General features: G+C 57.0%; 1 protein-coding gene across 3 annotated transcripts in view; it reads left to right on the top strand.

Moving 5' to 3' along the window:
* Positions 1 to 26,693, top strand: part of DLG3 (discs large MAGUK scaffold protein 3) — a gene marked incomplete at its 5' end in the record, with an annotated part of 64,759 nt that overhangs the window by 487 nt on the left and 37,579 nt on the right. For 2 of the 3 annotated variants that reach the window (XM_082003985.1, XM_082003983.1), the window contains one exon: positions 13,447 to 13,770. The exons of the other annotated variant lie outside the window; for it this stretch is intronic. In XM_082003985.1, the coding sequence (XP_081860111.1) occupies positions 13,447 to 13,770 (324 nt within the window). Of the gene's footprint in view, positions 1 to 13,446; positions 13,771 to 26,693 lie in introns of those variants that run through there. 3 annotated transcript variants of the gene reach the window in all.

Raw genomic sequence — 26,693 nt, 5'->3', positions numbered from 1 at the left:
GAGGCACGTTCCTCCCCTGGGGCTGGCAGTGTTTCCTCGTGGCTATTCTGGTGATGCTCAGGCTGGGAAATCTAGCGGTCACCTGTGCCAGGGGCTGGACAACACCAAAATCATCCCCTTGCGTTAGCATTTACCGTGGCCCGGTGTCAGCCCTCAGGGCTCGGAGGGCGGGTGGATATGGCACAGAAATAAAGAGGCTGCATGGAGCTGGAAAACCTCCCAGCCCTGTCCCTCTCGCCCCCAGTGCTGGCACACTCCCACGTTGCAGATTTCTGTATTTTTTTGTCTGAGCTTCTAAATGGCAGGTCCATTCCTCAGCTTACCGGGAGCTTTTCTCTGCTGTCTTATTTACTTGGAAACACTATTTATTTGGATGTGCATCATAAATCTCGGCTTCCTCCTGGTGCGAGTGCATCGTTTGTGCTACACATTTGAGGGGAGTTCTAGGGACAAGCGAAGGGCAAAATGCACTTTTGGGAGGGATGAAGTGGCTGGGATGATGGAGCTCACCACAGACTTAAAATGATACGAAAATGTTGTTTTCCTTGGCATAATTTGAAATAATGCTTGTTTGCTAAGTCAAAGTTTTCTTCCGAAATATTTTACATACGAAAATTGCACTGCTTCTTTTCTCTCCTTTTTAAATGTTTCCCTCTTATTCTGAACTGCAATAAAATGGGTAACACCCCATTTTTTTCCCTTACTGTTTAATTTCTCCTTTTCTTCTTGCTACTCTCTATGTTTTCAAACATTCACCAAATCTCTACCGGTTTCGGAAGGGCGGGACGGTGGTTTTCTGAATACGACAGGAGGAAGAGCTTGGCTATATGCCTCCGTTTGCCAGTGGGAGTGAACCACAACTGCAGATGGGGGAGTCATGGGGCAAAACCCACGAGGGATGAGAGCCTGATCAGCTGGGAACAGTCAGATTTTAGGGGATTTTATTCCTAACTGTCCCAGGCTGTGGAGTGCAGCGGGTCTTGCATCCAGCCCCAAACGTCTGGCTGAGTTGCAATGTCTCCTTTAGCAGCAGCCTCCTAGCTTTGATTTTAAGACTTCACGCGATGGGGAATCTGCTGTGTCCCTAACCTGGCTGGCCTGATGGTTATTTATCCTTCCCATTAAAAATCTGCGCTTTGCTGTTAGCCTGGATTTCTCTCTCTTTAGCTCCTAGCCCCAGGAAATTTTGCTGCCTTTGTTTGCTAGGATAAAGGACCGTGGCAATCAGAAACGTTCCCAACGTGTAAGGTATTTATAGATGCATCTAAGTTCCCTCTTAATTTTCCCTTAGATAAACTAAACAGATTGGCTTCTTCACTCACTCAGTGTGAGGCAGGTTGTTCCAGCCCTGAAATAATTCTTGTCATTCTTTTCTGAAGCTTTTTTTATTTTCAGCCTCCTCCTTGCTTAGCCTGTGTCGGTGTGGGTCAGGAGCTGGTCCTCGGTGCCAGGCACTGGTGCTTTCGGGGCCACCCATCCTGCTGCCGGCCTGGAGCAGGGGGTCCCTGTCCCAGGAGGGAGGGGGTGGTGGGGACGCGGGTGGCCAGGACAGGGCTCTGGGAGGGCTGTGCTCTGGCAGAGCTCTCTCATCTGCAGCCTCTTTCATCCCAGAGGATGGCCGCTTCACAGCCTGGCCGCAGGCAGAGCGGGGACCTGGAGGGGAAAAACTGTCGGGATGGTCGTGTTCAGTGCTGGGCTTAGCCATGCCCGTAGTCCTGCCTGAAGCTCCGCTTTCTGTGGAGACCCAGCAGCTTTCCTGGAAACTGGGACCAAGCGGTGCTGGAGAGCTGCAGGCTCGGGCGCCGCTTCTCTGCGGCAGCCCCTGTGCTGGGATACGGGGCCTTTGACACAGCGATGAGCCTGTTCCCCAAGATGTTGTCTTCATCACTGAACACAGGCCGTGACCCGGCGGAGCAGCAGCCTTTCCAGCAGCCCCCCGTGCCAGCGGTCTGGACCTTGACACGGGATCGGCCGTGCCCGGGGGCAGGCTGTGCCAATGGAGGGCGGCACGGGCCCTGCTTCGCATCCCTCCCTCCTGCAGGAAGGCCTCACTCAGCGCCTGCCCGGCGGCAGCTCTTGTGTGGGTTCTCAACAGCCCCCGCGTGCGGGACAGCGTCGGGGCTGGGTACCACCCGCACACGCAGCTCCTGCCCGCCTCCACGGGGACGTCTCGCTCCTCAGCCTTCGGTGCGTGCTTTTTGCCACAGGCGTTTCCAAAGTGGGTTTCAGGAGAACTCTTGAGATGGCAAACAGCACTCGGAAGAGCCAGGGAAGCTTTTATAACAGGAGATATTTAATGCTAGGGCAGGAGGGCACCAGCTGCAGGGCAGAGCAGCTGCCGCCCGGTGCTATCAGCCCAGGAACAAGAGCTCTAGCAGACACCCTGCCAGTGATAAAAGGCAAGATGATGAACTGGCTTGTCCTGCCTGAAGTAAGTGCAATTCTCTTATCGCATCCATCTATGTAAGTTTTCTGTTGTCCTGGCTTTGTCCTCTCCTCCGCTGGCAGCCCTCCCTGGCAGTGGTAGCGGAGCAAGAGCCACCATAACCTGCTTTAGCCAGGAAGGCGCATGAGAAATAAATTGCGTCTCTGCACAAATGCTTCCAGGAACAGGAAATTTTCTGTCTGCTGGTGAGGATATGCGTGCACTCCAAGTAGCCCTGCAGTGTGCAAATGGCTGCTGCGAAGGAAGTGGGACTGGTAAATACAGCAGCAACATGTGCTTCCTGACGGCGAGGCTTAGTGGGCTGAAACTATCCCTCCATGGGAAAGTGGATGTTCAGCCCTCTACGGGGCAGGAGCAAAGGGACTCAGGCAGCTGAAATGCCCTGTTGAGGCACTCAGAGGCACAATCCTGCCCGAGCTGTGGGGTTTGTGGGGTTTCATTTGCTGAATCCTCCCCTTCAACCTTTTCCCGAGCCCGATGGTTGCCTTAGCAGGGCAAAGGCTTGCATCTGCAGTGGGAAGACCAAGGAGGATGCTCCTGTGGCCGGTGCCGCTGGCCTGCGCTCACAGGCTGGCAGGAAGGCTGCTTCTCTCAGTAAACGCCGTTCTCATCCTCTGTGCGGGGAGCAGAGAGCAGCCAGCTGTAAAGATAAATGAAAGAGGAACAATGCCGCTGATGAGCAGAAATCTGCGCCTGCGAGGAAGCGCTGCTCTTCTCCTGCCACCCTCTCCTGCCTCGCAGCACGGCTCTGCAGCCACTCTGACTTCATCCCGGTCGTCGCGCCAGTGCGGTGCCACCCCTCCCACGGCCGCCTGCCCGTGCATCCCTCCTTCCTGCCTGCCAACGGTTTCGTTGCGTCGCTGCCCGACGCCAACACCACGGCTCCGTCCTTGCTCAGGCCCACAGCTGACGCTGAGCAACAGCAGGTCTTAACGTGATGGAGAGAGTGAGCGAGACTGCTTCAGAGGACAGACAGTCTGTGCGTGCTCCGAAATCGCCGGTGAATAGGAAACCTCGCTGGCCGTGCATGCTGCTGCTCTCGCACGCTGTGGGTGCGTAGGGTGCCGCTGGGCGAGCCTGCGGCGTGCCGGGTGCAGGCTGTGCTTTAGCCCTGCTAGGCTAAGGCCACAAATGTCCCTTCCCTCCCTGCAGCCCAAGGAGGACACGGCCCAGCTCCGCAGAAATGCCCTGGCAGGGTGTTAGGAGCCCTCCCTGCTGCACCTGCCGCTGAAGAAGATGCATCCTATAACCCACAGCTCAAGTGCCAGAAAGGCTCATGGAGCTCCCCAGGGATTTGGCAGAGAAAGGCAGGCTGTGCTGCCGGTGTGGCGACCGGCTGTCTGCTTCCCCCGTCCTTCTCTCGAGTGCTTTTTCCTCTTTCACAATTTGCCTTTGGCCAAAGAGCAGCACGTTCCCATGCCCTGTGCCTTCGCCTGGCGGGAGCGGCTCTGGGCACCCGCAGCAGGTCAGGACGAGACCTGCGTGTGGCAGATGCTGCAGCTGCAGAAACGCCCGCTGCGAGCTCCCCACTCCCCCCTGCCCTGGCTGCAGCCCCACCACTCTTCATTTTCTCTGCAGTGTGTGTAAGAGGGGAAGCACCAAGTAGCCGTTCGCTGTTACAAGGCAGGGAAATGAAGCAGGTCCCTGATGCAGGCGAATGTCAGACAATGAATGCAGCCCTCCTAAGAAACCCCCCATGAGGGTGCTTGGTTGCATGTGCCCTGCTGTGGCCACCACCCCGTGTCCTCTCTGTGGGCTGGCTGGGCAGGCAGCCGAAGCCATCGCTGCAGGCCAGACTGGCCGCTGCTTTATCTCAGTTCGAGCACGGCAGCATCAGCCCTGCAACCCCAAAATCCTGGGAAGTGGGTAATGCTCAAGCAATGGGAGCAGAGGAGCAACCAGCTCCCGGACGGATGCCCCCTCCCCATTGCATCCCTATGCACCTTTGAGAGCATGTTTAATTTAGGAGAAGCAGAGAAGAAAAGCAGCAACCCACAGCCCAGAGACCCCGGCTGCTGCCCCAGCATCACCTGAGCCACTTTGTGCCTGGAGGTCGCTTCAGGGCTCTGCATTCAGGTGCTCTCCAGCAGCTTTGTGTTTCGATATCGCAGACACAGGATCGAAAGCCAAAGCACTGAAGCCAAAAGGGTGTCTGTCTGCAGTAACACGCTCAGACTGGACCACACATCAGCCCTGCACAGAAGGGCAGCTGGCTGCCTGTGTCCCAAGGATGCTGCTGCGCAAAGGGGGGTCAGCACGGGCTGTGACAGCAAGAGCTGTCACTTCAGTGGACGTTTTGGGGTTGAATGGCCTCAGCTTTACTAGAGGCTCTTGCTATTCCTGCTGCAGAGATGAACAAGGAGATGCTTAGAGCTCAGTTCTCCCAGCTCAATATAATAAGCTTCAGCAAAGGATGAAGTCAGTAGAGCCACCAGGCTGTCAAACCAAAGGCTCGTGCGTGGCCACCTGTTCCTACTCTATTTGGGAACTTTCTGTCTAAAACCAGTGGCAAAAGGAAGATCCTCAGCAGACCCCAAGGCTTTTCTGGCTGCACAGCGTAGGAAGGCCCTGCCAGACACAGGGCTGTTGGTCCATCCATTCATCCAAGTCATTGTCATTGTTTGGAAGTTACTTCATGATGGTGCAAGTGCATGCAGCACTCTCTGTGCAGTGGCGGAGAGGGGACCGTGAGGTGAGGCTTTGGGGAGTGTCCCACAGCCAGCCACGCTCCAGAATCATCCAGATGAGCCTGGAGTCCATCCATCCTCCCTCCAGATTCATGCCTCAGCTTCATTTATCTCCGTCTAGTGCACATGTCTGCCCATCCCCAGGGGTCCACAGCTGCTGGGGTGACTTGCACACTGAGATTCATGCTGGTGGGTTTTTCATGCGTAGCTCTGAAAGCAGGAACTGAGACCATTCACAGGCTTCTCAGCGGGATGGGGACTGAACAGGGGCCAGCCCCATCAGTGCCTTGGCCAGGAGCTCCATGAGCTGCTGTGCTGTCCCCTCTGGGTCTCTGTCTGCTTTGGTCATCAAGTTTCCAAAATGAGCTGGTGCAGCCTCAGTGCAGGGTCCCCACAGCAGCACCCAGGTCCCTCCTTTCCTGCTTTGCCTTGTTGGGTGACTGACCACGTTCCTGCTGCAACCGGAGTGAAGCGCTGGAGTCCGTGTCTCCTGTGACACAAACCAGCCAGGACTCTCAAAGTGCGGAGCCTCCATGCCCACAGCGCAGGATGTGCTGCTCCACCTCCACCCATCCTCACTCTGCTCCCCCTCCCAGCCACCCCAGCATCTCGGGAGGCTGAGGACAAATCTCTTGGGTGTGTTTCTGCAAAACAAATGGGCTCTCCTCACCATTTTTTAAAGGAACAAACCAAGCTTGAAGGCAGAGCCTGGCAGGCCAGCTGCTTTCTATCTGAAGGGCTGGAGCTGGGGGAACATCGCTGCATCTTAACAGCATCGGGCTGGACAGAAATCAGGATTCTGGTGGCAGAGGCAATACCAGCACTGTTGTAAATAGAGCAGCCACGATAACTGCTCTTGAAGGTTTTTAGTCTTTAGGATTTGGAGGATCAGTATCAAGTTATGCTGAGAGATCCATTATCCTTGGCATTGGTAGGAGCTAGAGGAAGGAAGACAGTGGATGAGTGTGGGTTTGGGAACCGTCCCTCTTGTGAACCCAAGTGTGAGCCCTTTGAAAGGTGCCCTCTGCCGTGTGCTGCCTCCTCTTGCTTTGCTCTGCCTGCTCTGGGGGATTAGGCCACGTGTGGCTGCAGCAGTGCAAGCGTTTCAAGCCAACCTTGTGCCCTGCTGCGGGAAGCGAGGGCTTGCTCCTGGGCAGCACCCACCAGAGCACTGCAGCCTGCAGGTACAAAGCACCTTGCAGGAGCCTTGCTGGCATTGCACCTAAAAATTATTCCAAGTACTGAGACTCGGGCAAAGGCCTCCTGCAGTCTGTGGCCTAGATAGCTCTCGGGGCTGGCACTGCTCAGGCACACCAGCGTCTGTGCCCAAAGCACTGGCATGGAGAGCATCGTGCCTGGCCGGCGTCGCTTCCCCAGCCTCACAACCAGCTTCCTACCTGCATGTGTCCAGGAAACGTGGCAATGTCCTGCCAGGCTGTCCCCCCCTTTTTAAGGGGTATTTTTAGACCAGATCATTTCGCAGCCCAGGCTACAGCAGGCTGCGGGAGGAGCTGTGGCAGAGCAAGTGAAGGGGCACTGCATTGCAGTGCAAGGGGCAGACCAGGCTGGTCCTGGAGCTGGATTCATTGCTGAAGCCAGAGGGGAGCTCTGCCTGCTGCTTCGTGAGCGTGTTGCGGTCCCATTGCTGCCCTGATCATTCCCTCTCCCTTTGCATGTGCTGCGCGGCTACCTCCTCTCTGTGCAGTGGTAGATTTTGCACAGCTGAATCTCATGGGTGTTTTTGCAGGAAGGTTTTATAAGCTTTGGGGCTCTGCTGCTGTGGCATCACTCCTGTGTTACTGCTCTGGTTTAGAACAAGAGCCTGGTGATGAAACTGCTCTCCCAGCTGCCTGCTCTCACCGCACCGTGGCTCAGTGGCAGAGCTCATGGCCTGGCTTCCTCTGGGGCGAAGCAACACAGCTCTGCACTCTGACCCCGGTGGATGCCCAGTCCCTGGGACCAGACCAGCCGTTGTCCAAACCAAGCCCTGAAGCCAGGGTGAGGGAAGCAGCACATCATCCCTCAAGGTCATCGGACACCCTGGGGCTTGTGTTGCTGGTGTGTCACTCCTGAGGAACACGTGTACGGGTGTGCCTGGGGAACACCTCCTCACCCCACGGCTGGGACCCGGTTTGAAGGTCACCTCGGAGCTTCCGAAACGGTCCTGTTTCTCCTGGCGTGCAGGAGGCAGAGGGGACGGACGGGTGGAGACAGTGCGCCTTTAAGAGAAGCCCGTGAGCCGGCTGCGGCCCTGCGGCACGCGCGCTGATTGGCCGAGCGGCCGGCAGGCGGGCCGGGGGCGGGGACAGCCATTCACAAATTCCCGAGCAGCACTTTCTCCCTTAAAGCGGACAGGCCAGTGCCAGCAGGGCGCCCGCCTTCTGCCCATCGCGGGTGCCCGGGGATCCCAGGGCATTAATTTTTCTCGACGAAGTTGGGCAGGTTCCCACGCCGGAAAGCGTGTCCTGCGGCAGCACAGCCGGGACGAGGTGCCAGTATCCCCGTGAGCCACTGGCTGGGGGCAGCAGGAGCTGCTGAATGAGCTTTGCGCCGTCTGGAAGGGGCAGACTGCAGCAGGGTTAGTCAGGTGAAAGAGAGAAAGTGTGGACCCACAGAGCTCCCCTTCTCATCCCCCACGCAGGATGGAAATAATCAAGGAAAGGGCATCCCTAGGCCCTGGGTGTGGGGGATGGTCCCTCCGGGCAGGACTGTGCTGCCCAGGGCAGCGCCCAGACCTGAGCAGGGCAGCGCTGAGCCCTTACAGCACTCTCAGAGCCACATGTTGACCCACTCCAAGGACGGGACTGGTTCCTGCAGGGTGGCTCCTGGTGGGGACCCTGCAAGAGCTGACTTGTGGGGCTTTGTGGCCCCAAGGACAAATCAGCTTAGGCACGGCCAGCTGAGAGACCTCTGACAGCCTTGTACAGCACAAGCGGGTTTGGGTTCGGCTGCCGCTAAGCCCGAGTGTGTAAGCACACCCAGGGACAGCTTGGGACTAGTGAAAGATGGGTCACATTAGGCACAACCGGCTGGAGATCAAATAACCAATTCTCTTAAAGACATGAGACTTCAAAATACCTACTCTGACTCTGGCGTGGTGAAGTTGTGCCCTGCTCACATTTTCAAACCTTCCCTCTGCTCCATCAGGCTGGAAATGCGCTTTATTCCAAAGGAAATGAGGCACACACAAGGACTGGGCGCACACAGACCACGGCAGTGCTGTAAACTGCCATGCCTGTGCAGCAGCAAGGCTCTCTGCTTGTGCCCAGGGAAGTGCCATGGGAAGGCAGCCCACAGCCAGCCCATGCTTCAGGTGCTCCAGCGCAAGGCAGGAGCCTCTCTGCCGGGTGATGGGGAGCGCGGCTGTGGGCGTTGTGAGGCTGTCAGGAAATCCATAAAGCCTACTGTAGTTGATTGCTATTAAATAGAGCCTCCAGGCTCTCCTTTACAGGGAGGGAGCCTGGGCTCTGCTGCAGGGATCTGCCGCAGGTCTCCATCACTCCTCTCCCCCGCCAGCGCAGCCATGGAAGACATTTAGGTGGCCGTAATTGCAATTGCAGAAAGCAGCCGGTGGTGTTTATTGAAGACCCTCACGCTGTTGCTGCCACAAGTGAGGATACAGGAACTGTATAGTGGCACTGGGCAATGTATCAGGGACCATTAATAAAATGAAAATGGTTCTGCCCTGGAGGAGAATAATTTCTTTGGCAACTGCCCTGAGAGCACTGCAAGCTATCAGTCTCTTGGTATGCTTGGTTATTATTATCCCAGCTGCACATTTCCCGGCGTGAATCGCTGCTGGTGGCAGGGAGGAACAGCCTCAGCATGAGGTGTTGGTTATCCTGCCCCTTCCCACTCACCCGTGGCTGCGCAAACCCTCCAATGCTCACGGGAACTGCCAGCCCGGTTTGCCCGCTAGCTGTGCCGCTGGCTCTGCAGAGTGCCTGTTCAAGTTTCATTTGACAAGCCCCAGACACAGCAAATGGCAAATCCCTGCTGGATGGGGGTCTGTGGTAGTGCTAAGGGACCAACTGATGGACTGAGCCGAGTTTGGTTGGTACCTCCATTTGCTGCTCATCTCCCCGTGCCCTGCTCCCTGCTGTGCATTTATCTCCCAGTGCTCTTTGCCTCCCGTTCTCAGCTGGGCAGCTGCAGACTCCACTGCCTCCCCTGCGCTTTGGACATTGGCTAGCTTTTTGCAGATGATTGCGGTTGAGAAAGGTACCTCCCCCATGCAAAATTGTCCCTCACCTCCTCCCCCAGCATTACCAAGATGACACCTTCCCCATCTGCACCCGGGCTCATGGCTTTGGTTCCCCTGGCAGAACCCAGCTCCCACCTGGGCTAAAGGCAAGGAGCAGCGTGGCAGTGCTCGTGCGACCATCGTCTCTGCAAGGAGCTGGCTGCCTTCAGCCTGCCCCGCCTTCTGCTCCTAGAAAGGCTGTGGGTGCAACAAATCCCCAGCTCCCGGTCCCTCACACTTGCCTTCCTCTTCCCGCAGGACTTCATGTGAGAGGGAGGAAGCGACAACAGGGGCTGAAATGCCGGCAACGCCAGATAAAACCTAGCTCCGTGCCGCCTTTGTGCCTTGTAAATAGCACCATCTCCGGGGATTTCTTGACACTTTGCTGAAATTAGCACCTGTAAAAAGAGCAGCTGCCAAAGCTGAATTTAAATAAGACGGGCAGGCTTCTGGTAGGAAGAGGGTAGAGGATGAGAGAGCTCTTGGTTTCCTTGAATCTCTTCCTTCTATAAATGCACCTGCCTGGAAATCAGCTCCCAGCTCCTTTAGCCCTGCTGAGTGCCCACATCACTGGGGCAAGAAGCCTGCAGCTGCCTGAAGGCACTGGGCACTGTGCCTGCCCTGCCAGACCCAGGTCTGGGCACCCCAGTGCAGGTGCCCGCACCATTTGGGCTCCGGCAGTGCCACTCCCAGTAGCCAAAATGCCACTACTCACTGAAGCAAGCTGGAGTGGCACAGGGTGCGAATGCCCCCGGCCAGCCAGCCCTGGCCTCCTCTTGAGCTCGAGAGCACATCCCAAGCCCTGCGCAGCGTTAGGGAGCATTGCAAGCAGGCGGCATAAACCGGGTTTGTTTTTTTTTCTTTTAATTTGGGCTAGCAGGCAGCACATGCAGTTCACTACAAATGGGTAGGAATTACACAACACTCGTGGCAGCTAAAATGGGACATGCGGGCTTTCAGGAGTGGAGCTGCAAGGTAGGGAAGGGCTCTGTGAGAGCTGCGGCGGCTGAGGCTCAAGGCCACTCCATTTGCAGGTGGTGGTGAGGCACTAACGGGTAAGAGAGCTCGGGGCAGCAGAAGGTTTTAGATGGTGGAGCTGTCCCTGAGTTTGTGAGCTGGCGAGAGGAGGCAGCAATGATGGCACTCCAGGGCTGGTGGTGAGCGTGTTTCCCACGTGGGGATGCCCATTACATGCATGGCTGCCCCATCTGCAGGGCTGCCAGAGACCAAGCAGGGAGAGGACCAGAGACCTTCCTTGTGGAGGAGGCACTCCAGTCTGCCATGGTGGGGGGGCAGAATCAAATGCTTCTCTTAACTCTTCACTCAGCTCCTTATTAAAGCGTTTTTCCCTAATGGGTCTTGTCCTTTGCTTTTGCACTTCCCCCCTAAGTGAATGCCCATGTCCCTGCCTGCCCTTGCCGCAGGACTGCGTGAACGGAGACGTGTCTGGAGCAGGGCAGGTGCGAGCAGTTGGTGTTATAAACCCAAATTGTGCCCTTCCCCAGTGCTCGACTCTCACCTAGTCAGCCTCTTCCAGACATGGGTCTCCTGCCTGACCTTGGCCCAAAGATGGCTTTGGTGGAGGCTCACGGTACTGGAGGGGGCCTCACTGGGTGGCCAGGGGGACTCTGCGCACCGCATGGTCCGTGCAGCCCAACCGTGCCATCCTAGGGTGGGAGGGAGGTTTGCTGCTGGGCTGGAGCAGTAATTAGTTCTGGTTGTGTTACAGGTTCTGGGGACATCTCATTGATGAAGTGACTCAGATCTCAGAGGTGCCACAGGGTGGGAGATGGTGGGTAACCCAGATGGACTTCATGTCCTTTTGCTCTCATGTGGGAGACACCAGCCACCTGCCTGTTTCTACAAGGCTTATTGCTCTGCTTTGGTGCAGCAATCCCCTGCTTCAGCTTCATTCCTGCCCCAGTTCTTCCCCTCGTTCCCACCTCTGTCCTCACGGATGACACTCCCCAGCTGTTGAGGAGCTACAGCATCTCCCCGGAGCGCAGGGCTCATCAGCCCAGCATCCCCCTGCAGGGCCAGCACCCGGTGCTCTGGGAGATGGCAGAAGGAGCAGTAGAAGATGTGGAGATGATCTTAATTTCTTAAAGCCTGAAGTGTACAGTTCTCTGTTAATGCCAACACTGCATGCTTTCCTCCCATGCACACATGCAGTTTTTCATTGATTGAAATAACTCTGAAGCAGCGTGCTTTGCATGCAGGCATCCAGTCCTTCCTTGCCTTAGCGAGCTCCTGGGGTCTGCATGTCCTGTGGCACTGAGCTCTGCAGGGTAGGAGCACCTTCTTACGTGCAGCCGTTGGCTTCATCTTGCTGCATCCCTGGATCTTTGGGTCAGTGCCACAGTGCACCCGGGTCCCATAACTTCAGGGAGAGCCACTGAGAGCAGCAGGGCGAGGCTTACCCGCAGAGCTGTTTCCGAGGGCTCGGCAGCAGTGCTGTGCTCGGACGCTGGAGGCCAGCACGGTGGGGACAGGCTCTCGAGGTTTGCTTGTCTGGGAACACTATGACTGTCCTAAGCTTGCAGCTGGTGAAATTTCAGTGTAATGTGTCTGAGCCACAACGCTGCTCCATGGCATTAAGCATGGAGCAGCGCATGATCGTAGCATCCATCCTGTGACAGAGGTAACCTGAGCAGCCCAGAGGCAATGAAGCGCAGGCGGTGCTGGAGAGGACAGGCTCTGCACTGCGTGGTGGGGACCGTGGGGCTTGGGGACAATGCGAGTCCCAATTACGGGGTGTCTTCTGCCCTCTCTGCCGAGCAGCAGCTATTTCACTTCACCATTTGGGAGCAAACACTATGGGAGCACCTCTGTCTGTGGTGGTCAAGTGCAGAAGTAATTTTCTGTTGCAGCTTAAAGAGCTAAAGAAACAAGGAGCGGGCAGGGCATTTGCCTGACCGGCCATCACGTGCTTCCTCTTCCCGCAGCCCCGCTTGTGAGCAGGGCCATATTGTGCCGGCTGCATGAGGCCAGCAGGAGCCTGCAGACCTCGCAGCCTGAACGGGGATGTTGAACCACCATATCTTGTGGCTCGACTTCTGGCCTCCTCCCACTTCTGTCTGATTCCTTTACCTGTATCCTGCGGGAGGCCTGTTACGCACCTTTCATTGCTTTTCTACATATTTACGTACCATTTCATCAAACAATTCTTTGTCCACCATCATGTTTATTACAACCCTTAAGCATTAGGAGGCCAGGTTCAGGTTCTAACTGGTCGGATGTGGGTTTTTGTACTGGTTTTTCTTTCTGCCCTTCAATGCGTCTGGGCGACTCTCTTCCGAAATTCTTCCAGCCTGGCACTGCTGTGCAAGAGGTGAGGGACCGCCTGAGCGGCACGGGGAAGCAGCGCCCGCGTCCCGCTGCGCCAGCGGGCGCTTCTGCTCTGCCTTTGCCGTACCCTGAGGGCAGTAGGCGGAGGCCCAGCAGAAGCCCTTGGGGTTTCCTCACCCCAAGCCGTTTCCACGCCCGGGGCCGCTGCCCGGGAGCTGCCCCGGCCGCTGGCGGCAAACGCGGCCGCTCCGCGCGGCGAGCGGCGCCCCCGCCCGCGTGCCCATCGCCGGGGCGGGGCGGGGCGCGGAGGCTCCGCCGGCGCGGATTGGCCGCCGGGGAGGAGGGGGGAGACGGGGGGATGCTTCGCGCCGCCGCAGGTGCCGCGCGCCGCGCTCCCGAGCCGCGCTGGGCCGAGCGAACCGAGCCAAGCCGAACTGAACCGAAGCGAACCGAACCGGGCCGAACCGAGCCGAGCCGCCCCATGCAGCGGAGCGGGGCGGAGCCGCTGCCCCGCGCCCCGCGGCGGGAGCGGCCCCGGGACTGAGCGGCGTTGCGGACGATGCCGTGGCGCGCCCCCGCGGACATCGCCGCGTTGTAACCCCCTCCTTCCTCCTCCCGCTCCCGCCCGCGGGGCCGGGGGCGCCGGGCGGGCGAGGAGGCGGCAGGCGCGCCTTGCGCGGGGCGGGGGCCGCTGCCACCACCCGAGCATCCCTCCCTCCGCGCCGCCTCCCTCCCTCCCTCCCTCTCTCCCTCCCTGCCGGCTCTATGGTGTGAGGGCAGCGATGCACAAGCACCACCACTGCTGCAAGTGCCCTGAGTGCTACGAGGTGACGCGGATGGCGGCCCTGCGGCGCATGGAGCCCCCCTCCTACGGCGAGTGGCAGCACGAGCAGTACGGCTACGGCGGGTACGGCTCGCAGACCCTGCCCGCCCCTGGGGGGGCCGCGCCCGCCGCCCGCGGCAAGGCCAAGCTGGGGCCCCCCGCCCGCGACCCCGCCGCGCTGAAGCCGCCGCCGCCGCCGGGGAAGAGCGCGCCCAAGGTGAACGGGAGCGGCCCGGGCTGGTGGCCCGAGTGCACGTGTTCGAGCCGCGACTGGTACGAGCAGGTACGGGCCAGCCGCGGGCAGCGGCGCCCCGGTGCGGGACGGGGCGGGCGGCCGATGGGGGTTAGCCGGGGAGGGTGGCGGGGCCGTGGCAGGGTGCAGCCTCACCCCTGGGGCGTCGCGGGTGGCTGGGGTGGCCGCCGGCGTTGTTGCGGTTGGCCGTCAGCGTCGCTCAGGTTGGCATCACCATTGCTCAGGCTGGCCACTGGGGCCCTGCCCAGCGTCGGGGCTCTGTGCCGGAGCAGCCGCCCCGGGCCCGAGCTGCTCCAGCCGGGTCTCACTCAGCGCAAGGCGGGCGTCGGGCGTGATGTTTTACGGACACCCCACCCGAGGTCCTCGCCGCTTACGATGCCGCTGCCTGAGGCCCCAGCAGTGCCGAGGGCATCCCGTCATAGTGTGTTTAGCAGGCGTGGGGCGCGCTGCCCGCTGGGCAGCCTCGTGGGCTCACAGTGCCGCTTGCCAGCGCTCCCAAACTGGCACCCGCTCTCCATTGAGTTGTGGTTTCCTCGCTCTGCTGCTACGTCCCTGCTCCCCAAGATTATTATGTAACCCTGCTCTGGTCGCTGGCATGCTGTGTGCTTTCTGCCCCGTTTCACTGCCTCCATTTCTTCCCACACACATTCGTTTTATTAGTGTTCTCCTCCTGGACCCATTCTCAGGCTGTGTCTCTTTCTCCCCTAAATGGAGAGACCAGTCTTGTTTTGAACCCACAAGCCAGCTTAGAAAATGGTTGGAGCTGTTTGCAAAGCATTAAAATGGAGGCTAGACCCTGCCTGAAAAACAATTTACCCTGCTTTAGAGAAAGGCATTTCAATTTGCTGCTTCTGTCTCTTTCATTCATTATCTTCAAACCTCACATGATTTCTTATTGATCCTTCTAATTATTATTTCAAGACGCTCTAGCAGGCAGACACACGGGAATCAATGGGAATTCTCTCCTCCTTTCCTCTCAGAAAACACAACCCTCTTCTTCTCTTCCCCTGTTTTTTCTTTATTACTGTCTCAGTCTGTAGCTCTGGTTGAAATAATTAGATTAAAAGCTGACACGCTCAGATGATGTTTACAGAAAGCACCCAAAAACCCAGCCACCTTTCTATCAGCTTGGTCCTGCTTTCCGTCTCTTTCTCTACCACTCTTTGCATCAAAATCAGCCTTGTCTCTGTCTCGCCTGCTGATTCCTGACAAGCATTCTTCCATCTTTCCATCAGTACCTCTTTCCTTCCCTCCATCCAGAGCAGCAAGCTCGGGGAGCTGGGTAGGAGCAGGGAATTGAAGCATGTCTGCTCCCTCCTTTCCGCTCCTGCTTGCATGAAAGGTCCGGCTCAGGGTTCCTGGTAAGATGATTGCAAGCAGGCTGGGAAGAAAGTGATGCCAGCTGCATTGCTGCCGTGGCAGGCTGGGCAGGGGAGCCTTTCATGTTTTTGCAACGGTGGAAGAGAAATCATTGTCTCTTTGTGGTGCTGCCATAGAGCCCCAGGGCTTGGGCTGCTCTGAAAGTCCACGTTGGGAATCTCGGCTTCACCTTAGCCTTTCTGAAGATGGAAAAAAAAAAATCGAAAGTTCCTTGTGGCTTTGCAAGTGACAGAGGATGCCAGCGTGCGAGGCTACGTGAGCATGGCAGGGTCTGCATGTAGAATATGACGTGTGTGGTATGTGCGCTGCCTGTATCAGAGCAGGCAGGATTGCTCCCTGGTGTATAGCAAATACCTCAGCAATGCTTCCCTTCTGATCCGAGAGGACAGAGGAGCCATCAGGAAACCGTGTTCTTCCCAGTCCAGTTGTGGGCAGAGGGACAAAAGGTGGTAAAATGGAAACCACTGGGCATGGTTTGTGCCCAGGCAGATGGGTTTGGCTCTGGGAGACCGGGAGACATTGGGCGCTGGGTAGATTTGGCCAGGTGCTGTGGATGTGAAGCTGGTCTTCGCAGGAGCTGAGGAGGCAGCCTCCATACCCTCGAGAGCCTCAGCTAGAGGCATGACTGCCATTTTGCAGGGCTATGCCTTTAAATGAGCTCCCTGTCCCTGGAAGCACTTCCAGCAGAAGAGGTGGGAAGGGGTGTGCAGGCCAGAAGTCTTCCCCAGGAAAGCAGGGATCTATTTACTTCCTGGGGAGCTTCACCACCTCTCCTTTAAGCCTTTTTCCTCCCCTTGCTTCTTCACGGGAGCAGAGGAGAGTGCATACCTCCCGTGCGTGCTGGCGCGGCCGCATGCACAGATGCTCTGACATCGGAAACGTGCTCACAGTTGCATATGGTGGTGTATGTTCTCTGACATCATGTGTACTCACAGACCCTGCGTGCAGCTCCACGGCATGTGAGACGTGCCCACATGTGCTGCCCAATACATGGCACAGTCCCAACGCCAACCCACACCTCCTCCTACCTCTGGTGCCCTGTTGGTTCTCTCCTCCTGCCTCTCCCCTTCTCTAGGACACAAATTAGCTTGTTCAGGCAATGCCAGTAACTGAGAACCCCTAATCCTGACCACAGGGAGGGAGGAAATCTCTGAGCTCTGGGTTTCTCATTTCTTTTTGCTTTGCTTTTCTTCTCCCCTCTGAGATCTCTTCCATTTCTTCTCCCTTATCTATCCATGTGCCCTGTTCATTAGTCCCCACTCCCTGTGCTCGCTGTCATTCCTGTCCTCCATTGTTCCCACCACCATCCCTTCGGCTGGCCCTGCACCCTCCTCGTCCCCCCTCACTTGCTGGTGGGGACTAGAGTCCTCCCCTGCCGGACTGTGGCCAGAGGAGGACTCCTGGCTTTGGGGCTGGAATGGCAGGGCCATCCAGGGAAGCATCCCTGCTGCGCAGTACTAGAGGAGCAGAGCGCTCAAACCCCTCCTCTCCTGTGCACAGTGATGCCCAGGGGCTCTCAGGAGAGGAGCGCTGAGCTGCCCGGCCATGCCCGAGCCCCTCTCTGGTGCTGCTCCCAGTGCTGAGGGACTGGCAGCAGCCGGCACCTCTGCCTCCCGCAGAGAAGGTCCGGCCCTGTGGCTCAGTTCACCCCAAGGTCCCTGGTGCCAGGCACGGTGGCCAGAGTGGGGCCCCCCCATGAGGCTCCCAAGGGTCTCACCAGCATTTTCATGTACATTTGGGGTGGCTGGGGCAGGGGCACCTCCTCTCATGGCTGGGGAAGGGGCCTGGGGCAGTGCAGCTCCCTGGGATGTGGTTGGGAAGTGCCCCCCGCCCCCAGGACTGCCCCAGGTTTGCTGGCCCTGCTTGGCCCAAAATGCAGCGCTCTGTTTTGTCCCCGTCCCGCGGCCCCTTTCTCCCTCTTGGAGGTCAGGGGGTGCAGCAGGAGTTAGAGCAGCATCGCAATGAGTCCCTGACCGCAGGTAAGAGCCCGGAGCGTGCCGGGCTTGCATGGCCACCCCGGCAGAGGCATTTCATGGCCAGGCAGGTGGAGGAGGGGGGCAGGTCCTCCCTGCCTCTCTTCATCCGCGAGCGTTTCACCAAAGGCGGTGTTTTTTCCACGCACAAACATTGCTTGTTACAGCTCCTCCCGTGCACCGGGGAATTACCTGGAGTAGTGAGCACGGGGCGGCACATCGGGGTGGAAGTACCGGCCTCCACCGAGCCTTCAGGTGCTGCTGGGTTTGGGGCTCCTAGCCCTTGGGGCATGGGTGGCGGGGGGAGGAAAGAGTCTTGGGGAGGCTGTGGGGGTCGGGGCTGGGTTTCTGAGCGATGGGCAGGCATGGCTGGAAGGAAGGAGCGAGAGCGCTGAGGGGACAGGCAGGAAGCCAAACGCGGGTTGCTTTGTGGGAAATGGCTGAAGCCCCAGATGTTCCCTGGGGAGCTGTGAGGGAGGGTGAGAGGAGCGGGGTGCCGGGGACACGGAGGCAGTGGAGGTGGCGAGGTTGGCAGGGTGATGTTGCTATGGCTACTCCTGCGCTATTCATAGAAGAAATTAGCTAAATCTTTGCACTGGAAGGTGGAGGAGGAGGGAGAGGAGGAAGGCGTTCTCCGTGTTTGGAGGGAAGGAGAGAAGCCAAAACGGGAAGGGAGTGAAGTTTTCCTCCTTTGCTCTGTGCCTGCGCCGTGAGGGGCATTTGAGGGAAGCACTGCTGCCTGACCTGCCTGGTGCTGGCAGGGCGCGGGAGGATGTGGGCAGAGGGGAGGCACCCGTGGGAAAGCCGCCCCGTGGGAAAGCCCCCCGCAGAGCCCTGCGTGGCAGGACAAGCTCTGCATCATGCCAGGGGCACAGGAGATATCCTTTTAATTAAAGACAGCTAATCTGTGAAAGGTATTTTTGGCAGTCTAAATGTAGATACAACTGTAGTGAAACTTGCCCCTCGCGTCTGGCTCCGTCACTGAATGCGGTGCTTGTCTGTTCCTGACCCCGTCCGTCTGCTCAGCCCCTGCTCTGCTGTTGCTGGTGGTCCCCGTGCCCTCCCTCCACCTCCAGCATCTCTTCCAGCATGTCCTCCTGCCAGCCGGAGTCCCAGGAGGGTCTTCCCTCTCCACCACTTCTCATCGCACTCCACTCCCTCAGCGTGAGAGTTTGATTCCCATCCCACAGACCTGTTTGTCACCTCCTCACTCACGATGTGTAAATCTGCGTGTTGGTTCCTAATATATCTCCTGCCATCTGATTTCACCTCTCAGCTTGTTTCTTGGGCATCTCCGTCTGGTGATCCTGCCGTCGTCACCCAGTTGAGTTGCTATAACCAGGCGCTGAGCTGCTCTCCTTCCCCCAAACCCAGCCTCGCGCCCACCCTTGGCCCTTTGCCCCACGGACCTGGGAGGCAGATATTTCTGATGGTCCTGACCTTCCTTTCCTGCTGCCCAGCTGGAACCAAGGCCCAGTGAATGCTTTATAAAGTCATTCCCCCTCCCTGTGCATCTCCTGGGGAAACTTATGCCTTAACACCCAGACACCAGCTGAGCCAGTTCCCCTTGCCCGCCACAGAGCATCCTGTGTCCTGCTGTCACCCATCCCCTGGCCTGGGCTGAGGAGGGTCAGATGTCGTCAGTGCTCCTTCCCAAAACATATCGAGTTCATTTAGGAGTCGATAGCTGAGGACATTTATCTACTTGGTTTCTTTATTCACCTGTAAGACTTTTCCCCCTTCCCTTGAGCACATGAATCCCTCAGGCAGGGGCTGTGCGCTTGTGCTTGCTGACCCTTCTGACACATCCCATTAATGCAGTAGGGATAATATTGGAATTAGAGAGGGAAGTTGAAGGACTGAGCTTAGCTCCTCTCTGGCTGGATTACCAACTGCTGCTTGCCAGCCAGCCTGGATGCGCAGGCCGCAGCCCCAGAGTTGCACCCCGCTGCTGGTTTTGGGGTGTCGAGCTGCCAGAGGAACCCCGGGAGCAGCACAGGGAGAGGCGCTGGGGCTGGTGTCCAAACTGGCCATAGTAGGGATTCAGACACTCCCTGTAAAGGCAGCATCTGAAGCCACATAGGTGGGAGAGACCCCGTCAGTGCAACATGTGGAAGAAGAGGAAAGTACCTGCCAAAAATGGGAGGACGTGGCCATGCCACATTGCCAGAGGAGGAGGAGACTGCATAGGTGAGGCAGCGAGCACCAAGCACGGGCAGGTTTCAGCAGGGACGTAGCCAACGTGGAGGGGGTGGCTCCTCGTGAAGAACCTGGGGGGTGGCAGGAAGACCTTCAGCCTCCGCCATGGCGGTACCTGCCCTCGCCCCCACTGGAGGGATGCTTCCCATGCCCCCATGGCTGCGCTTGCCACCTGGCTCTTCCCCCATGGTTTTGGGTGTTGCATGATTGAGACCTGCCCGAGCCCGGTCCTGACCGGTGCCGTGGATTTGGTGGTGATGTGCCGGCCATCCTCAGGGTGTGCTCAAGGGAGGAGGGTCCCATGGGGGGTTGCATGAGAGGGGAACCCAGGGGACAGCCGTGCCAGAGGTCCTATCTGGGTACCCTGGGTGCGGAGGTGGGTGGGAGGTGGAAGCAAAGCAGAAGCCATCACCATCCCTGGGGAGCTGCCTCGTTTGGGTAAGCTCCTTGGCATGTCGTATGCCGTGATGAGAGGAGGGGAGCTTCCACTCCTTCCTTAGCTGCGGATGCTCATTTAGAGAGAGGAAGTCATTAAGACTAATCAGGTCATAATCAGCCACGGCCGTGACTATGTGCCGCGTGCCTGCGGCACGCAGCCCCATGCAGGACACTCTCTGAGGGGACTGACCTGGGACCTGGGAGAGAGCAGGTCCAGCACTGGTCTGCGCTGGGGCACGAGGAGCTTGGTGTGGTTGGGCTGCGGGGGCTCTGCCTGCCACCCCGAACCCCGCGTGCTGGCGGGAGGGACGGTGCGTCTCTGGCTCAGCATCGCAGCTGTGATTCGGGAATGGGCATAACCCTCGCTGTAAGGTCGTGCCAGCACTGCGGGTGCAATGGCCTGTGCTAATGCTCGCAGCTGGTTTTAACACATGCAAAGATGGGATGATGCAGGGATTCCTCAAGGGCCCTCCTTGCAAATCTAACAATATGCTATGAACATATATCAGGGACTGGGAGATGAAAAGTTTTAATACAGCATTTAAAGAATTTGAAATGAAATTCACGGTTTAGTCTGCAGAAGCTCACTTGGATGGGGCTCACTGAAGGACTGCTCAGAGGTGTAGTTATTTCTTGGGACATGTGATGCGTCAGAGCACCCTGGACCAGGCCCTAAATATCTTCTTGTCACCTTCATATTAACCGGGTTTTAGTTGAGGTTCTGTTGATGGATCTTGGTTTGCTTTTCTTCCACAGAAACATGTTTCTTAATGCTTTGTAACTAGGTGTGCACTGGACCTTACTGAAGAGAAGAAAACAGGGTATTTGAATCCCAGGGACCAAAGAAATCTTTATTTTAACACCGTCCCTTATTCACTATTTTTTTTTCCCTGTACATATGTATTTGTCTGAGAGGGGCAAAAAAGCATGTGAGTCTTTCAGATGATAATAACTCTTCCTGTGAAAAAAGGAACTGAGTCAACTTTATTTGGTACTGCCAGGTCAGAGGGAAGCTGCCGGAGCCCAGCACCTCTGCAAATTGGGTCACTTATTTTAGTGGGCCGAGCCTGGAACAGGATGTCTAACTTTCAAGTATGAACACCCTGGCCTTAATGGTTTCTAAATGGAAAATTAGACTCCACAGAGCTTCTGTTTGGGGAAGCTTTCTTCCTTCCCCGCTGAGTGAAGGCTTTTTCCAGTTCCTATTTAAGCTTTCTCTCTAAAAAAAAGAGGCACCAAAACAAAGATTAAACCCTCAGTAGCTGCTTGTGTTCGCATTACACTTTGGGCGCTTTAGCAGCTTTGCCAAAGATCCTTGTGACCAGGGAGCTTTCAAGTCCTGCGTTCCCCATTTCCGGATGGCCATGGTGCTTTCAGCCGGTGCCGAGGCGCAGCCGTGGGGCAGGGGCTCTGCCACCACGGCCCCAGAGCCTGCTCACGCTGCCGAAACGGCCCAGCTCTGATGTCTCCCAGAGGCAGCCTGGAGAGTAGAGCTGCTTTCGCCCGTGGGCCACCGGGCTGGCTGGGAGCCGAGCACAGGGGCACAGGCAGCAGCTGGTGCCCGGCTAGCCAGGACCAACACAGGGGTCTGGGCACCCGCAAGCTCCATAGCTGGCCCCAACATAATTTCCCAAGTCGTTTAGGCCGAGTTTCGAGCTGTGCAGGAGGGCCTGGGGTCAGGCCCAGCCTGTCGCTCCCCTGTGTGCAGGCACACTGCTGGGTGGTGTCAAACAGTGTCAGCCAACAGGTCGCTCTTGCAGTGGGTGAGAAAAAATGCAGAGAGAGTTATTTTTCCCAGCCCAGTTAAAGGGAAGGGAGAGTCATCTCTGGCTGTGAAATTCTTCAGCATCCAGAGGTTTCCAGCCTCCATTTTCTTTTGCTCCCTTTCCCCATCCCAGCCCGTGGGAGCCCTGAGGGATACAGCTCTCCCTCGGGGCTCTGCAGACCTCCGATGACGCTCCCAAACACCCTCGGCTCTGGCCACCGTGTAAAGAGTCTGTTAAGGCAAAAAGAGGTGAGCAGAGAGAGCTGTGAGAAGGGACCAGCCTCTGGCAGCAGTGTGGTACCTCTCCCCAGAGAGGGGAAGGGATAAATCGTGGATTTGGTATTGAGATGTAGGAAAAGCCCTACGTCTCTGGGCCAGCTTGGAGCAGGGCTTTGGTCTGGGAAGGGATGTGCCGTGCGTCGTTTCTTCACAGGAGGTCTGTGAGGTGGCTTCCCTGGCCATGGCCAGGTGAAAGCCGAGGGAACGTGTAGGTGTGCAGGCATCGGAGGGGCTTGGAGCAGCCTGGAGGGACAGTGCCAGCACCTCTGTGGTCCACACACACATGCCCTCTGGCAGGGGCAGAGCCGGGGCTTGTCCCCTCCCTCGCCTCGGGCGCAGGGAGCCCAGGAGGGGGTTTCTGTCCTGCCTCGACCTCAGCAGTGCCCGCAGGTTGCTGTGGAGAAGCTCTGTCATCTCAGGTGCTTTGGGAGGTGATGGTTTTGGCAGCTACGTGTTGGACTCTGGATCGGTGCAGGAGGCTTTCCTGGAGTTGGGAAAACCAACGTCTGTGCGAAGGGCAGGGAAGTCTGGCGCGAAGCAGATGAGCACGTCGGTGCTTATCAGGGTGAGTGGCGGTGAGCGCGGGCTCGCCGCGTGTGCTGTGCCGGCAGGACCGGGGCTCGCTCCTGCGAAATTAATTCATTAGCTCGGTGCGAACCTGCTCCTTCCAGCAGCGGGAGCCTGTTGGTGCCTGGGCATCCCGCAGCCGACCCCGCTGCCATGGCAGCGTCGCACCACTCCTTGGCATCCCCGAGCCGCTACCTGCATGTTCACCGCTAGCACCCGGCACTGTGGGGTCCTGCCACAGAGCAGCTGCTTTCGTAGCTGTAAATGCACAGCTTTCTCCTCGGTTTAACACCCTTTAAAAAAAAAAAGCAAAGCAGATGGAGCCGGGCTACAAGCAGCCCCCTGTGTCCACCCTGTTTAGATGCTTCTGTTGGGCATCTTCCTGCTTGGTCTCTGCCCCTGAGAGCTTCTAAAAGGATGTAAAGACTGAATTTCACTTATCTCCAGAGCCATTTCCTTTTGAGTATTACTATTATACCTCAGATGGTATGAAGCAAATGATATTAAAAGGCAGATTGACTTTTTACTCTGATCCAATCTGGGAAAGTTGCAGAAATAAAGGAGTTAAATTAGTACTTTGCTTCTCATGCAGTAGCCCAGCGTCACAAATAAGTCACCCTGTCCTGTGCATCCCTCAGTGCATGACACATGGGGCATACCAGCCTCTTGGGGAGACCAGCTCTGTGCATTGGTCTTGGTATTTGTCAGCTCTGGAGGCTCCTGTCTGAGTCCTGTTGTTGGTTAAGATGGAAATGGGTTTATATGTGGGCACAATCCAGTTGCCGTTGGCCTGGGATGTCTGCAGCACATTTATTTTGTCTGGAGGAGGTATGCAATTCCTGACCTCTGTGGGCTGGCCCCCATGCCGGCTCCGTGGAGGATGTGAAGCTGTTGCAAAGCTTTGGGATTTCAGCTCTGGAGAATATCTTGAACTTTCAGCTCGGAGTCTCTCCACTCGGCTTCCATGTGCCAGCCCTGAGAGCAGTCCCTGGGGAAATGCCACAGGGAAAGGCTCGGCCCTCGGAAGCAAGCTAAAGAACCTCCTCCATTAGCATTTAATTGCAGCTTTCCTTTGGGTTGGAAGTTTTGGAAAATCATCATGTTTTGCAATTCCTACCTTTGCCCCTGCAGATGACAGCAACAGGAGGTGAAGGGTGATACCTATAGACGTTTGGGGCTTGGCTGCCCCCAGGTTAGTGCCCCTGGGCTGCTGAGGCCAGTCACCCGTCAGAAATACAGCCCAAACAGTAGCAGTCCCTCTCAGATGACAGCCCAGAAGTGGTATCTCAAGGTGTTTCTGAAAGGCTGCATCCTGTGCCTGAGGTGTGTCTGAGCGCTGACGGCTGTCTTGCTGCTCCCAGCACAAGCTGCAGTGGGATCGCTCCAGCCCAGGGGGGCTGCGGGCTGTCGGGGAGGAGATGTCCCTCCCTGCCCTGCATGCAGACCCACATGGGGTGGCTTTAGCCACGGAGGCAGCTGCCCCGAGATGGGCTCTGAGCCTCCCGGAGACTCTGCAGGGAGCCAGCCCCTTGCTGGGCGCTGCACGGGGCGGGCTGCTGCTCCCTCCGTTAGCACCTGGGCCGTGGCTGCCACCGGGGCCGTTGCGTAGTGCTCAAGCGCTGGTGCCGCAGCACAGGTGGATGCGAGGCTCTGCTTCTCTCAGCTCCCGTGAGACCAAGGAGCTCTTGAATCTTGACCTTCAAACCTCATCCCCCTTCACTGCTATTCCCTTTGACTCCTGTTGCTGCCCAGATTTTCCCAACAGCTGTCTTCTGCCTTGCTGGCTTTGTGCCTAGATCAATCTCTCTGCATCTGTGCAGTGACCCTCCTCGCTCCCCAGGGTCCTCCTTGAGTCCCACCTTCCCCGCAGCCTCCAGCCCCTGAGCCCAGGGATCTGTGCAGCCCCCTGCACTTCTGCCTAATGGAGGGAGTTTGGGGCACCTCCAGCTCCGCTGGGCTGTGATGGTCCTGCTGCCATCGGGTGAGCACCGTAGGGCTTGGACCTCTTCTCTTTCCATTTGTAAACCCCTCAAGCACAAACAGGGCTTGGTAAATAATAATAGTGTGATGAAGCAGTTTAGATGGAAGAGATCTGACAGCCCCCATTGAATGTGACCTGAATGCACAGCCTTGTTCCCTCTCTTCCCTGCATGTAGCAACCCTCTGCTCCTTAGGGCATAAATTACTTACCATTGCCTATAGAATTGAGGGCATGGTTCATTCACCAGCACATTCCTGCTGCCCAGCAAAAAAATGATGACGTTCGCTCTCCTACACTGGCTAGCAGAGGGCTCGGTACATGTGCCTGCCTGTCAGAGGGAGGCAGAGGCTTTTCATTTTCAGGCCCTCTGCTTACTTCTGAGTCTTAGGTCTTGTCTGATACTGCAGTAGAACAGGCAAGGTGCTGCAATATTTGCAAGTGGAAGTCAGACCAAACACCTTTCTTGTAGTAGCTGGAATAGTTGGCCACAGGAGACAAGCAGGGGTTTCCTGGTCTGAATTCTTGCTGACCATGTGTAACTTTGTTTTAAGCAGTCACTCACATTCAGCATCTCCTGTGTCCCATCTGGAGCCTGAGTGGGAAATTGTGCTCCTAGCAGTATTTTGAGATGTAAAAATCACTAGTGTGGAATGGCTGCGAAGGATGCTCAGTGCACAGTGAGCAAGCTAGACAAAATATGTCCTTAGGGCTCACCACTGTGTGAGCAAGGCAATGTGATGTGTGATTTGTGGGCTATTAGTAATTCAACAAAGAGACTGCAGTGGGGCTCAGTGGAGGACTCGGGCTGGACCTGCAAAAGCCTCTATAACATTATCATACAGAGCACTTCTCCCCGGGAGAGAACCAAAGCGTCATTTGTGGCGTGGAATTCAAGTCATAAATCATGGGGCACGTGACGGGCTACATTCACTTACGCTGCCTCTTCTGCATCCTTCCTGGAAACTCATCTAATAAGAGCTGGCCTCTGGCACATCAAGGTTCAAACGTCCATCGTTTCTTAATTGCTGGCAGTAAAAGTGCTTCTTTTTTGCCTTGAAATGTGGAATCCCTTCCTAGAATTGCACTGGGGACTAATAAAAGCCAGTGCCAGGTTCAATGTATGCTATCTCACAAATTATCTGGATTAAATACAAGGACTGTGTACTGCCAGAGAGGGGATATTCCCAGCTTAACATTGCTTCTGGGCCATGGAGATCCCAAGACATTGGACCTGAAAATTGCGATTCTCTTATGTGTGTGGGAGGGGTTTGGCAGGAGTGCGTGGAAGTGGTCATATTTGCCTGAGCTAGAGGATTAATTGCCATAAAAACTATGGTTTTGTAACCAATAGTTACAGCTGCAGGAAAGATCAGAAAGCATCTGAATAAATCAAATTAACTACCTCCTTCTCCATCCATATGAGAGCAAAACCTTTCAGGGCAAGATTTAAACCACAATCTGATTGACCCCTAACCCTTGCACCTATGAAATAAGGAGAGTGAAAAGTCCAGAAATACGATCAACTAAAACAGGAGATGGCGGGGACTGCTTGCTGGGTTATCTGAGGAGGTTGGTCTCTGGCGGGGGCTTATAAACCCAGAGGAGGGCGATGAGGGGCTAGCCTGCTCCTGTGAAAATATCACAGACTCACAGAGGCTATTGGGCTGTGCAATCCAACGACACATGTTACTAGACAGAAAGTGGTTCCTGTTAATTGCTGCACTAGCCCACACCTTGACTTGCTTGTGCCTGACCCTGGCTGATGTTTCTGATGCCCTAAGGCAGAGTGTTGACCTCCCCTTGTAGCTCACGTCTCTTAGTGTTTCTGCATCTCGCTCTGGCTGTTGTTCTCCACATGAGCCTTGGAATGGTGATGTGAATCCCGACTCACTCCCGACCTTCCAGATTTCGCACCACTTTCCTGTGGCGTCCCGGCAGGGAACACCGGCCTTGTAATTAACCTTACGTTTCTCACTTGTTGCCGCTTCTCGCTCCCGCTCGGAGGCAGGCGCCGTCCCCAGCTCCTACGCCCCAGCAGCCGACCCGGCAGGGGTTGCTCCCGCGGGAAGGGGCTCCCGCGGGCGCCGCGGGGCGCCGCGCCTTCAGGAGGTTGCGGCGCTGGACAGCTCCGGCGCGGCGGGACCCCTCCCGCCCCCGCCCCGTCGGCCACCGGCGCTGCCGCCGCCCCCGAGCCCTCTCCCGGCAGCGGCCCGTCGGGCCCGTCCCTGCCTCCTCGCGCCTGTGCGTCCCTCCTCCGACGGGCAGCGAGCTCATGGGCAGAGGGCAGCCCAGGAGAACGGGAACCCGGAGAGAGGTTCATGGGGAGCCCTGCAAGAGAGGGGGGACGCAGGTGGGGATGACCCGAGGCTGC

This window comes from Phaethon aethereus (assembly GCF_964289735.1).
Source record: "Phaethon aethereus genome assembly, chromosome: 10".
Classification (NCBI taxonomy): Eukaryota; Metazoa; Chordata; class Aves; order Phaethontiformes; family Phaethontidae; genus Phaethon; species Phaethon aethereus.
This window is presented reverse-complemented; position numbering and strand designations above follow the sequence as displayed.